Raw genomic sequence first — 14235 nt, 5'->3', positions numbered from 1 at the left:
ACTTTTTATATAAACTTGATAGGTTGTGCTGTTGGAGTAGTTTTCAAAAGACAGTGTAAGTGTAATTGAAAAATTTCTATTTATTGTGGAAGTTCAATAGCAATGGTTAATGGAAAGGTATGATCCTGTAAGCTACTGCAGTGAAAATATAACTTTTCTCCCAGAAAAAAAAATATGCAGGAATACTGTGCACATGGACTGATGGAGTAATAATAAAATAATGTAGTAGCTTTCCAGAAATTCTGTGAGAGAAGCAACCAAGACACTTAACTAGCTGTTTTCCTGTCAAAGTCCCCTCCCTGTAGCTTACCACACAAAATTGTGTTAAAAAAAACCTCCTCAGTGTGATGTTTTTGAAAAGCTAGAGTGGGGTAGCTGTTTGCTTCCAGCAGCTTTGATCTTTTGGATGTTATTTCTACCAATGTCCCTTTTCACCTGTATACATGCAGGAAATCAGATTATTTCTAATAGTGGCTACAGTGGGCACTAAAGTCCCCAGCTGTTGAGAAACGTCTCACACGTTGTTTCCTTTTAGAACACCACTATTACATGGATAAAAAGATACCTGGAATCAAGCATAAATAAGTAGATTCTGATTCTTCATAAGCTCAAACAAGAAATCACTTTTCACTACAAGCCTTAAAATACTGAAAGCACAAACTCTTGTACTAGTTATACTTAAGATCCTCTTCTTCCATGAAGAGGACAGTTGTATTCATGTATCATTCGCTCTCTTAAATTACTGTAGCAGTAAATCAAATCAAAAGAAGGTGAACAGTTTAAATAAAATCTTTAATTGCTTATTTACAACAAAGGCAATGACTTGGCAAATTGGAAATTATGATTTGCACTTTCCCACTAACTTTAGATACAGCAAGTACATAGTCAACTATAAAATATGCAGCCTAGTGAGTAAGGCGCAATATTTACATCACACTAGTACTGCAAAAAAAAAGCACTTAAGATGAATTTACCATGACAGCCAGAAGGTAAACATTTATCCTGTAAATGCTAACAATGCTGAAAAAGAAACCTCAAATGTCACTTAAAAGGTCAGTGCTCTAGGTTTGGGTTTTTTTTTTTTGTCAGATTGCAAACATGCAATAGGAATAAAAATCTGGTAATGGCATAAAAACAATACCCCTCTGATTTTGTCAGTTTTTGCAAAATAACATTTTGATAGAAGTGTACTTGTTGGTCTGAAATCTAATGCTAGTAACTCCAGTATTAGACTAGCTGCTTAGTTTTACCTTAGCAAAGGTCTTTTCTGGGATGGTGGTGGGAAAAATCAACTATTACATTTGAATCCAGGCTATACTAGAAGCATAATACAATAATCTCACACACATACACAAATTTATGAATACAAATTACTACAGCCACATTGTCAAGATATCCTGCTTAAAAAAAAAAAGACCAAAACAAAACAAAAAAACCTTGTGTTAAAGAATTTATTGCAGCCCAAAATAATCAGTTTTGTTTCTTACTTCCTTTTTGATGTCCTTTGTTCCCCCCATGTATTTTAAGGTAGTAACCATTATTCTTATTTTAGAAGGATAGAAAAAAAATAGTTAAGTGTAAGGTATTAATCCCAAACCTGTCGTCCTGGCTGTCTCTTCTGAATGTAAAAGACTTACAAATTATGAGCTACAAGGACAACAGATACACCAACCATATGTTCTGGGCATGGAATTTTATAGCGAGGCCTGTAGGGAATGCTGTCTTTGTATCAATTCCTTACTGATGCTCTGTAATATCTTCATGAAGGGGTTTTATTTAGCTATGCAGGAAAGGGAAGAAAATGGCATCTGTACAGAAGTTACCATTTCATCCAAACCCCATTCAGCATTGGGGTATGGAAGCTACCATCATTAAGAGGACAACCAAAGCTAATACAAATGCTTTTTGCTACTGCCCTCCTGAAATTAAGTTTTCCCATTGCTAATAGTCCTTACACTTAATCTTTAAAAGAGCAGACTATTTTTTCAAATGTTTCTCTTTTATTAATAAAAGTCAGTGTAATTCTGACATGATGTGTAAGTGTTGAGCAGTTTATGGAGTTGATTCTTAAATTTATGCAGAAACCTTTACAGTGTGCGTGTTTTATATTCATGGGGTACTCACAGATACTCACATCCATTGTAGGTTCAGTATGCAGATGTCAGTTAGAGCCATGTCCTCTTCCTGTCTGTGCAGTAGTTTCTTCCAAGCTTTTCAACTTTCACCACTAGTAGTACATGTTAACAGAACATGTGTGGCAAGTATATAACAGACTCCTTGACACATCCAAAGAAAAGGTGAGTCTAACTTTTATCCAAAGCTTTCTCTGATAAATTGTGCTCTAGTTCAGGTGACTCCTCTGCATCTTGAATAGCAGAAGTGTTACAAATACCATCAACTGCAGGGGCTGTCGTTGGCGTTGTGAGAGGTGTCACAGTGTGTCCAAACCCCTGATAATGACCCATGGGCGAAGATGGCATTGAAGAAGCATCAGAAATTGGGTCTTGAGTAGATGAAGACAGTAAACTTGTATGCTCATTCTGTTCATGATCCTCAGCAAAAAACATTTTCCTTGGTTGGCCCAAAACTGTCCTTCCTAGAGTTATGCCAAAGGAAAATACTTTTTAGTATTACCAGCACTATACCAAGGCCTTTGAACACATCAACTCTAAAACAGGCATGTTAAAATTAGAAGATGCGTCTTTGTTTTATAACAGTTTTACATGGACACTGTTAGCTTTAACAAATAAAAGAATGTCCTTCCCTTTAAAAAAAAGAAAAAAAAAAAGACATCCCTCTTCTATCTAACACACCTGACACTTACCCTGAGATCCACCTATTTAAAGAAAAATTAAAAAATGGACTCTAAATCAGTCAGCACTACTGGAAAGAGCAAAGTGCCAGACAAACCATGAAATCCTCTAGGGATGCAGCTGCCACTAATTTGGTATGGGAAGTTCACAAGGTACTACGGAGATGGATAATAGTGTAAAATGAAGCTGGAAATACATATGCTGTTAACAGATCACACAAATCTGTCTTACTTACCAACATTTCGAACCTGTTCTGATATATCTGCCCTTATATCAGAAATATCCCACATTGCAAGAAAAGAGTCAAAGCATGACCCTTCTTCAGCTTCTTGAACATAAGGTTTATAGGAAAAACTGTAGTGATGCGCAATAGCAGCCAGGAACATCTCAACACAAATGATAAAATCCTGCAATGAGAGAGATACTGACTTAATCATTCATAACTGGAGAAAAATTGTTCCTGGGTTTCTTCTAGAATTGAAAGACTGCAATTGCCTTGGGGTACTGGCATCAGCTACTTTTCCACTAGAAGTAGGATATTCTTGGCAGGCTTCAGAGCCATGTGCGCTACATACATACTGGAATCGGTCCTTGCCTGATGGACTGACTTGCTGGAAGCACTCAACAAGCAGCACCTCTACAATGAATTCTTGCAAGAAGAAATGCAAGGATATCCAACAGAAGTATTTACCTGGGGCACATTCCTTCTTCCCCACACATGGATATAGAAGTTTTGAGCATAAAACTCACTTGGGATGACTAGCTGAAACTTAGCCCAACTTTATAATAAATACAGTACTAATCTAGCCTGTGTTAGTTAAGTAAAGTGAGTATGACAATATTTGCTTGAGATCAGCTATAAAGAAGTAATTGTCTGTTCCTACCTGTAGGCCTGTAGCCACAGCTTCCACGCTTTGCCATTCCCAGGTGTGTTTCTCAGAAATAACGCCAACTTTCACCAACAATGCAATAAGCACAGCTTGCCTATAAAGATTATTTTTTATTATTATTGTAACAGTAAAGCCAAAAAACCTGCAAGCAAATCTTGTAAACGAGGCCTGTTCTTATGTGTAGACAGAAAGAGTCTTGCAAAAAACATACTGTTTATATATTTAGATTTTAAGAGGAGGAAAACAGACTTAAAAAGAGATGTCATGCATCCATAGTCCTAAAGACCAACAGAAAACAAAACCAAAGAAGAGTGTGTTGTTCCAGTTAGTTATTAGAACAAGTTGCTTCTCTTTCAGGGTACTACTGCAGCCCACAGAGTAATGTTCAGATAGTCAAATGCACTCACTCATTAGCAGTTAAGTGTAAGCAATGCTTAAATAATAATTATAGTTAAGTTATAGTAACTTATTTTGAAAAAATTAAAGTAATTATTTTAAAAAGTAAAAAAAAAAAAATATCGTTTTTTCTTTCAAAATAACTGCAAGTAAAGATTCTAAAACAATCTCAAGTGAACAAGACTGTTCTGTCCAACATACTAGTACCCTTTTCCCTTCACAGCACTTCACTAAGATTATGGGTAGACTTTTTGAGGCCTCTAACCTCAGTAGCAAATCCAGCTTTTTTAGCTCTTTTAAGATCCACCCTGAGAGCAAGACGTAATGAGTAAATAATTCACTTACCAGAAAGAAACAAAAACTACCATCTTCACACAAAGGAACTTGCCAACAGGTTGGATAGGGTTCAGTTCTTCACGTAGTACTTTATAAAACAGCACCAGACAATACATTGCAAACTAACAAGGAAAAGAAAATTAAGAAAAGCTTTCAAATCTTTGTTTATTTTGTGATGGAGTTGTTATACAGCATCTCTTCAGTTAAAATATCACAGTACAACACAAACTTAAAAAGCTATCTCTTTTAGAAAAGAGGCTCTGGATTTATGGAATCTTTGCCTTACTGTTTTAAAACAGACTTTTTTTTTTGTCCTGAAATTGTATTTCTGAAATGCATGGTATTGGCAGACAGAGACTGAGGTCATCTACACACTAAAGCAAGGCATAGGAAGGTCCCATAGAAGTTTTTCAATGCCAAGCACATCTCTAGGGAAAATGGCATAAAAAGCACATGTTCTTTCAGGCTTCTGTTATGAACACCTCAAATGTTGCCTCTTTATGAGAGATAAGGCAATGAATGCAATCTTCACTGCAAATCTGAACAACTTTCCTGTTACTGACAACTGCAAGCAACCAAAACTAACGTATAGGCAAACCTAAGGAACCAATCTTCCCTTTTCATGCCCATTCTCCTAGCCTCTGACTACTAAGTTTCTTTAAGCAATCACGTCAACCAGGACATGCAGAAGTATGTGCTGCTGCTAGGACTGTTGTCACAGCAGAAAGCAGTTACAGTCCGTAAGAGTCACCCATCAAACACAGGTGGCACTAGGAGGACACCCTTTCCAGATGGGATGTCATGCTGTTCTGACTCCTGGTGCTGTTGTCAAGAGAAGAAAGAAGCTTAGAGGCTAGAAGGCTAAGCAGCAAGGAGCCAGAGCTGCTGCTCTCTCCTCTTGCAATAGCTCGTGTAGTATACCCTGGGTGAAGCAGAAAATTATTCCTCTGCATTCCCAGCAAGCCACTAAAGGCAATCCCTGACCTACGACATGAAACTTTCAAGTCTAGGGGCTGACATCTTACCCTTACCCTGACATCATCTGGCAGCTGAACCAACAAGACAAGGTGTTAGGCAGGCCAGAATCTCAGCACTGCATGCACCGTTTCTGTTTTTTCCTGTCAATGCTGTTACCACCAGCTTTGTAACACAGTATTTTTAACACGGCCACTGCTGATTCTTTGTATGTGTGCTGGGAAGAAGCTACTGGGGTGAGTCAAGTCATCTCTTCTGCAGAGGGGCAAGTCTAGCTCGAACATGCCTGGGCCATACCAATTCACCCATCAAACAGTTTGGGGTAGAGAGGTGGGACACTTTATTGCCTTATGGAGCTTCATAGTAAAAATAAAAAAAGTTTTAGATTACCTGTTTTTCTAGTATTTTGCATGTATAATATTTAACAGACAGTAACTTTGACTTACAGTGGGAAATAATCTACCCATAAGAATTACCAGACGTTAACACAATTACTGTCAATAGTTCACATCGAAGATTTACATAATACTAATACGATGACTTAAAAGAACAGAAAGATGTACTCTTGATACTCACTAGCTGTGACATGTTGTTAAGTATAACCAGGTAAGTCCAAGCATTGTTGAAGCTGAAGTTTCCTTCATCATACACTCCCACTAGTTCACAAATTCTGAAAGAATTTTTAGAGTTCATCACTATGCAGTAAAAGATCACTTTCTTGAAGTGCTAAATCTTCAGTACATCAATCAACTCTTAGAATCCAGAATCTTTTTTGGTACTGAAATATGGGCATTGGTGAGTCTGCACAAGAATCAGTTTTCAACAGCATATGGCATAGGAAGTTTGTATTGTATTTTCCGTAGAAGAAACAGTGTTTGAATGCTGCATTAACATATCCCATTGTTGAATGAATGCAACAATTAAACATAATCTTTTTTTTTTTTTAGCTGTTTTGCTTTTAACTGTTAGAACACATACAGCTAATATACTTATATGGATATTCTCTGTGAGTAGCAACTTTTTCCACAGTCCCACAGATTTAACAGTAATGACCATCAATACAAAGTTCATGAAATTAAGCTTTCAGCATCAACATGCATAACTGCCTGCTATTCCTTTACAACAACAGGTTATATGATATGTATGAAGGCACACAGTAGGGCTTGTCACATGCAAAGTTTAATCAAATTTAAAAAGTTACATGAAATACCAAATTGTTGGATGCACTGCAAAAAGGGAAAAGGAGGAAAAAAAAAGACTAAAAATTAAGATATCACAAAGATGTCTTTCCCACATAAACAGTACTTCACATTCTGTCCCACTGCTTTCAGCAGCAGGCATTACGGTTTTATTATTTCAATTCTACAAATAATCATTTTCTATAGAGAAGTCATAAAGAAATCATAGGTTGATTCAAATTGCGGGGACCCATTTAGCATGTAACACAACAAGTCTACTTCCAAACTGCCTTGATTCAATACAAAGGGCATGAAAATTCTTCCCAGTGTAACTCAAAATTATATCCTGAAGATCAGTATTAATTATTGATAAGCATACTTACAAAGCAATAATGGTAGTAAATGGTCTGACAACAGTGTACTGCAAAACACCCAGTTTACATCTAAATAATAGAACTCTGCAAGAGAAACACAAAGTTCATTGTACAAGAATTTAAAGACAATTCACTTATGGAAGTTTCCTGTTCTTTGTAGTTTCACTAAACTAAATTTTTATTTCATGGTAATTTCAACTTCTGCTTCCAGGACATCAGATGCTACAGTATATAGCAATATGCAAAAAACCTAGACTTTCATAGGTGCGTAACAGGAAATAGTCAGTGATTCACTTCTTTTAGCCATGGAAAGCTTCTGGCTGGGCTAAACAAAGAGAATGCAATTTTCACTGTGTTTGAAGGCATTTAAGAATTACTTACATTCATAGTTTAACATTTTAAACAGCTTTATCAAAATCTCTTAAGAGAGATGCTTATCAGATTAAGCACACAAAAACAAACAGTTCAGGGGCATGTGGCCATTTGTCCTTCACCTGTGGAAATAAAAGCCATAGGCTATCTGGTCTACCAGCGATTCTTCATGAGGTTTTTGGGAAATGTTACGTGACAGCAAAGGAAGCAAATTCAAGGAGACCTTTATCCAATATTTCTGAAAAATAAGGAAATTTTCTTCCGCACCACCTGAGTCAATACATGTCAGTAACTAAGTGCGATTTATAGGATGTTTTACAGCTAGATGAAAACATGTTCACAGCTGCTTTCAGTACAGATTCCTAGTTGATAAAACGTGTGCAAACCATAAACTGACTCTGCCAAGCAACAACAGTTATATTACTAAATATGAAAACAACATGTTTGTTTCTGATTACACAGCTTAAAATTTTAAGATGTCATCATATACTCACTCTCCCATAGCCCACGACGGACAACAACATAGAGGCGGCAGATGTCTCTGCTGATCTTTTGCTTCTATTATTAATACGAGGTTTGGATACCGGTTGGTTAGATAATTTGAAAGAAAAACCATAAAATTATAGATGACATAAGCTTCATAGCATTCTCGACATGTATCCACGTATATTGCAATGTTGGGGTATTTCAAAGCTATCCACTGTAAGAAGAGAGGTACACAAAAGGTTACATGCGAGAAAGACAAAAGTGATTCCAGTGACAACAATGGCTGGCTAGTTCAGCAAGCAATACTTCATTAGATAGCAGGCACTAGTTAAACAGGTCTTGAAGCATTTGGCTAACAAGAGTGTTATGCTATGGCTAGAAAATAACATTCTGTAAAAATACAAGTAGAACTTCAGATTGCATCTCTGCTGCTTCAAATGGAAGCGTGCTTAAAGCACTGTGCAAGAGGTGCTCTGTATCTTTGACCACATAATTCAGTCTTTCATTTAAAAGGAACTAAGGAGATGGTTCCCTACATATAACCTACTTCTGTTAGGAGGAGACAAGATAGAACTGTTTCCTGAAATTCACAAATTCATTGTCAATATGGGTTTGAGACTAAGTTTTTAGTCCATCAGTATAAAGTTGATTTCTTTTGGTATCTAACATGCAAATGTTTGTTCTGGCATGTTTGCAAAATATAAAAGGAAGCAGCAGATTATCCTTAAAGTGGTAATCATCCCTCTAAACTAGAATTTCAGACAGAAAAGTGATTTTTTTTTTTTTTTTTGCAAAACTGTGATTATTGATCAGCCATCAGAGGTTTCAATTTTTGAGTATCACACTGCTGTTGCACTGTTCAGTGCAATCTGTCCTACTGGGTTTTTTTTTGTTTGGGTTCTTGGGGGAGGGGGGAAGAGTTAAATAGAGGCAGGTGTTTTGAGTTTACTTTGCTTCCCTATGTTGTAGCAGAGAGAATGTTGTGCCTTCCCTGACCTTCTTGTTAGAACTACTGGAAGATGCTTCACATCCTCATTGCAGTTAAAAAATACTAGAGATGACGGATGCTGCAACCCCTTCGTGGAAGATGTAATACCACACCTAGTAAACTGAGAATACAGTATTTGAATCTGAGAAAAGAACTTTATGTTCAGCTCAGGTTAAGCACTCTAGGAGGATACCATATAAGCAGCAAAGGCCATAAGATCCAGGAGTCTGGGGAAAGATTTCAGTATGTCAGAAATGTCCCTGAATGCCTGGCTAGAGCTCATTTAATTAGCAAGTAATTTTCTTCCAAAGGAAAATTCTGTACTTGAAATTGAAGTATCACCCTGCGGTAGTTGATATTCCCCATAAGGCACAGATAATGTTGTTTTCTTCCCCACTTTCCTTCGTTCTCAGATACTCTAAATCCCTCTCCCTCTCCCTCATATATGAAAGTGACGCTTCATAAACACTCAAGAGATGGGAGAAAAATCAAAGGAAAAGTTCCTGGAAAGCTGCCTTTTATGGGGGAAACAGAAGTATTTGCAATGTCAACAGATGATGATAACATGTAAACACACATCCTATACAGTCCACAGATTTAGTATGTTGCTTAGCTCTGGCTGACCAATAGGTGATGTATTTACATGAACCATATCTGGTATGGCCAATAGAATCTATTGCATAAAAATATTCAGAAGTGGACTTTTTGTGGGATCTTACCCTTTTCCTCCTGAAGCAAAAAGGAAGAATTCTAGCACTAAGCATAACTTGAGAAAGAATTTTAGTACTAAGCCTAACTCAGGAAAGAAAGGTAAGGCACTGAATTTTGAGACAGTACTTGAATCAGTCTGGTTTCCATTTCAGCTGTTACTGAAGATGGAAGGACCAAAAGCAGGCTCTTGTACCCCTTTCCACATCTGTCATAAAGGATACTCAAGGACAGGGTTAAGAAGGGTTAGCAAAAGCGATCCCACAAGCTCCACAAGAAGAATGTAATATCACTAGAACCATGCTTCTGATGTACTCCACAAACAGGAATGCCCAGGAGTTTCTAAGACTACAACTCCCCATGCAGCATAGTTTCTGCTAACTGTGACACTGTTTTCCCTCACTCCCACAGCAAACAGAATTTTATTGAGCTGTTAACAGTAAGAGAACACTTACACTGTCTAAACTGTAAATCGGCACCATCCACAGAATCCTGTTACAATAACAAAAGAACATTAAATATTACTAGAAGTATTTTTAGTCTGAATTAAATTCAACATTTGTACCACAGGTAAAATGCAAAATGTTACCTGATTATTGGTTTCTGTAATTCAGGTTGAGTATAATGGACTAAGTGTTGTAGTATTCCCCAGAGAGATATTGGTATAGTCATCAGTAGAAATATCCCAGCGATAAACCATGCCTTGGTATGAATTCCAACCTTGCAAAGAAAAAGAAAAATGCAAGATCAAAGTTTCAGTATTAATACTTGTCATGGTTTAACCCCAGCCAGCAACTAAGCACCACGCAGCCGCTTGCTAGTACAGGAAGAAAAATAATCTTTTTTTTTTTTTTTTTTTTTTTTTACTGAGAATAAAGTTTTAAGATGGACATTAAGTAAATATCCCAATATTAAGATTAGTTTTTCTAACTCTCCTTTTCAAATACACAAAATCCCAAAGTCTCCCTTGCAATTTGTTGATGTGGCTTACAGTAAAACTTAAAAACTCAAAAGAGAAAGATGAGAAATCTTGCAGAACCAACCTAAATCATCACCAATAAACACAAAACAGCCTACAAAAACTTAGTAATTCTCACTATTTAATTTACTGAAAGCCACAATGGATTCCTTGCTTTAGGTCTGCAACTTGTCTCAGTTCAGTGCTTCATTATAAAGTTTCTGAAAGCCTGTGGATTTAAAGTGTTTTTAGCTTTAAAAATCAAGTTCCAACTAGTAATCAACTTCAACTAGTTTCATTTAACAATCTGAAATAGATATGCATGTGTGTGTATATATATAAATATATGTCTGCTAAAGCACAAGGCTACAATTTTAAACCAAAGCTCTCTGAAAAATAACTGTATTAGTAATCCTAGAGTACCAAAACCTGAGAAACAGGTTTTTTTGTTGAGAATTTCTTCTGTGACCCCCTACTGTACATGAACACCTCATGTCTTCTGTTGTTTTCCTGAATCAAATATTGCTTCTGAGTAGTTTCCCTGCCAGTAACAGATTTAACGATTTTGAAATTTCAGACACCGCTTTGTTATAAACGCCCAGTATGCCGGACATACGACGGCATCAGGACAGGGTTTCAAAACTGGAAATTTAAAATACACTCAAGGCAGATTTCACTGCCATTAAGTGCTTAAAACTATACCACGAGAAAGCTTACCTCCGGTGGAACAAGCCTGTATTAAAACTGGACAGTATATACCACAGTACCAAGAGCAGCTTCTCTACCTGCTATCTCAGTTCTCCCTGATCAGAGCGAGCTCCCCGAAACATTAGGTTCTCAATGCCAGTATTAGCACTAAGTGTCAAAAAGTAAGTTCGGGGCAGGGCAGCGGCAGAGCTCCAGCCGCGCTCCTGCAGAGCCCGACCCCAGTTTCTTCAGCACGGTATCAGCTCTTCAACCACCAACTCTTATGGAACCGGAAGGACGAAGAAATCCTGCGCTGTCCCACCCCGCTTCGTTTGTGCTTGAACACCGCGGCAAAGCCACACAGCACCACGGCGGAACGTCCCCAGCCTCTCTTCTCCTCGTTGGGTCTCCACCCGGGGCTGGAGGGCGCTGCCAACCCACCTCCGAGGAGCGAAGACCGGCCCTGCGGACGGGCCCGGGCTGGCAGACACCCCCACACCCCCCCTCCCCGTCCCAGCCGCGGGGCTGCCCGCCGCGCCCCGTCCCTCACCTCCAGCTTCTGCAGCTCCCAGACGCAGAGCGGCACCACCACCAGCAGCCCCACGATGTACAGCAGCACCACCAGCGGCCGGATCCACCGCCGCCAGTTCCCGCAGGTGCACGGCATGGCCCCGGCCACGCCGCCCCGCCGGCCACACCGGCACCCTCCGCGCCCCTCACACCCACACGGGGCCCGCGGCGCCTCAGCGGGCCGGCGCCGGGCCCGGCAGGCCCCAGGGGCCGCGCATCACCGGCGGGGCCGCCCGCACGCCCCGCCGGCTCACATCCGCCGCCGGCTCCGCTCCGCTCCCCGCCGCCCTCCTCGGCTCGGCTCGGCCCGGCCCGCCCCTACGCGCCGCGGGGCGCCCAGCCCTGCCCTGCCCTGCCCTGCCCTGCCCTGGCCCGGCTCAGCGCGGCACCGCCCCGCCGACACACCCCCGCGGCACTTCCGCCTGGCAGCCCTTCCGGCGGCTCCGCCCCAAACTCAGCGGCCGCGCCGACTGGTTTCTCGCCCTGCCTATCGCGGCTGCCCCGCCCACCGCGGGCCGCTGAGGGAGCGGGCAGCGCCTGGGACAATGGCCGGTGACGGCGTGGCCTTGCCCTCCCCGGAAGGGTGGTCTCTTCCGCTTGCTTACCCCCTGCTCCGGCAATGGTCTGGCCGCGCGGGGGGGGTGTGGGGGTGGGGGTCGAGCCTCGCTCGCTCGCTCGCTCGCTCGCTCGCGGGCGACGACCGTTACTTCGGTTGCGGTAACGGCTCCGCGCGCGCCGGGCTGTTAGTCGCGCGGCCGGTGCGCTTCAGCTCGGTTGCTGTTGCCGAGCCGTGCCTTGCTGACGGCGGAGGGAGAGTCCTCCCCCCTCCCTTCCTTTTTCCCGGCAAAAGTAATTAAGCGAGGAGCCCTCCAGGGAGGAAGCAGGTGGCCTTCCCTGAGGCACCACAGCAGGCTTGCCGCCTGCGCGGGTAGTGGGTGCGTGTCACAGTGGAGGAGCGTGGAAACACGGCGTCACGCCAGGCCTGTGGGCGCTAAGGAGAGCCGGAGCTAATGAGATTGATGTTGGGAAGTGTGCGGACAGGCAGACGTTGCAGGAATTGAAGTTAATAGGGACAACTACTATAACTCCACAGCTGGACAAAGCCTCTGTAAATACGGTCCTGTCTAAAACGCCTCCGTGGATACTCACCTGAGAGCAGAACAGAGTGAGCAGTCTGGTGTAGAGAGGTACTTCAGAATTCCAAGAGTGGGTGACAGGTTGTGACATGAAGACTCCAGCGGACATATGAATAATGCAAAATATGTGTTGAATTTCAAGTATTTGTTGGACTTTTTTTTTTTTTTCTGTAGAAGTGCCTTGTAAAAACTACCATAGTAGTCACTGACAAAACACAGGACCTCAGGCGCTGAACTAAGTTAGGACCATTGGTGATACTCTGCCAAATACCCAAGGAACTGCCATGGTAAATTCTTGGAAGAAAACAAATGCAGATTTTAGTGTGAGGTGTGACTGGGAAGTGTATGCTGGAAGAAACTGCGTGCAGTAAGAGGCACTAAGGAACAGTGACTGCAGCCTCTCTCCTTTTTTCTCTCTCTAGCTAAATTCTTGATTTTTTTCCTTTCTTTTTTCCTCTGCATTGCAATTGTTTGCCCAGGCTTTCCACTATTAAGTTACCAGTGGTGCAGATCTTTATTCAAGTAAGGAAGCTACCTGGTTTTTTGAGTAGTTGCTGTCTTCCTATTGTGGAAATGACTGGAAACATTTGCACAGTGAAAGGAAATTTCCTACTCAGTAAATTGCAAAACCCCAAAATGTGTCAGACTGCTTATCCCAGAGTTGACATAATCAGCAGTGTGAGGCCAGATTCCCGTTTGTGAGATCTCTTTTGCCCTTCACATGCTGCATTGATGTGGCATCTAATAGTTCACACAGCTACACGCGTGGATGAGGCAGCAGCTCATCTCGGAAGGAAGTGCTCAGTCATTTGGCTGCTATGAACTGCCGAAGCAACTCTTCCCTATCTCCTCTGAGGAAACGTCAATAAGGCCGAACTCAGCCCACAAGCCAACAGTTGAACTATGCTGGCTTAGCCAGAAATTGAGATTGTGATAATGGTCTGTTAAATTTTCCTTCTCAATCCAATTTCTTAGGAGGCAAAGCAGCCTAGAGGTTGTGTTGATGTCCTCCGTAACTGGTAGGTTCCTCTGCAAGTTAGCGTGAGTTATGAGGTCCTGTTTTTCTACCTGGTTATCATCTATTTCATTTAGTCTAGTACTTCCCTTTCCCACTATTATCTAGAGCTTAGAAGTGTGCTCTGAATTAGTCATTTCAGCAGCAGCCCTGATGCTGCGGTTTAACCCCAACCAGCAACTGAGCACCACACAGCCGCTCAGTCACTCCCCCCCGATGGAACGGGGAGAGAATCTGAAGGGTGAAAGTGAGAAAACTCGTGGGTTGAGATAAAGACAGTTTAACAAGTAAAGCAAAAGCCACACAAGCAAAGCAAAACAAGGAATTCATTCACCACTTTCCATCAGCAGGCA

The 14235-nt window shown here is 41.1% G+C and overlaps 1 protein-coding gene across 1 annotated transcript; it reads right to left on the bottom strand.

Moving 5' to 3' along the window:
• Positions 1–773: 773 nt before the first annotated feature.
• On the bottom strand, positions 774–12078 carry TMEM184C (transmembrane protein 184C). Its single transcript, XM_049815059.1, has 10 exons — positions 11712–12078; positions 10106–10236; positions 9972–10008; positions 7829–8034; positions 6972–7046; positions 5987–6080; positions 4445–4557; positions 3698–3797; positions 3049–3220; positions 774–2596 (listed from the first exon to the last, which is right to left on the bottom strand). Exons 1-10 carry the CDS (start codon positions 11826–11828, stop codon positions 2304–2306), a joined length of 1338 nt encoding a protein of 445 aa, XP_049671016.1. The 5' UTR covers positions 11829–12078; the 3' UTR covers positions 774–2303.
• Positions 12079–14235: the final 2157 nt, after the last annotated feature.

The sequence above is a fragment of the Accipiter gentilis genome, chromosome 12, assembly GCF_929443795.1.
Source record: "Accipiter gentilis chromosome 12, bAccGen1.1, whole genome shotgun sequence".
Classification (NCBI taxonomy): domain Eukaryota; kingdom Metazoa; phylum Chordata; class Aves; order Accipitriformes; family Accipitridae; genus Astur; species Astur gentilis.
This window is presented reverse-complemented; position numbering and strand designations above follow the sequence as displayed.

Coding starts and splice junctions, on each gene's coding strand:
- TMEM184C (XM_049815059.1), bottom strand. CDS start 11,828: ATGCCGTGCACCTGCGGGAACTGGCGGCGGTGGATCCGGCCGCTGGTG. Junction 10,009..10,105: donor TTACAGAAACCAATAATCAG/GTAACATTTTGC, acceptor TTATTGTAACAG/GATTCTGTGGATGGTGCCGA. Junction 2,597..3,048: donor AGAACAGGTTCGAAATGTTG/GTAAGTAAGACA, acceptor GCATAACTCTAG/GAAGGACAGTTTTGGGCCAA.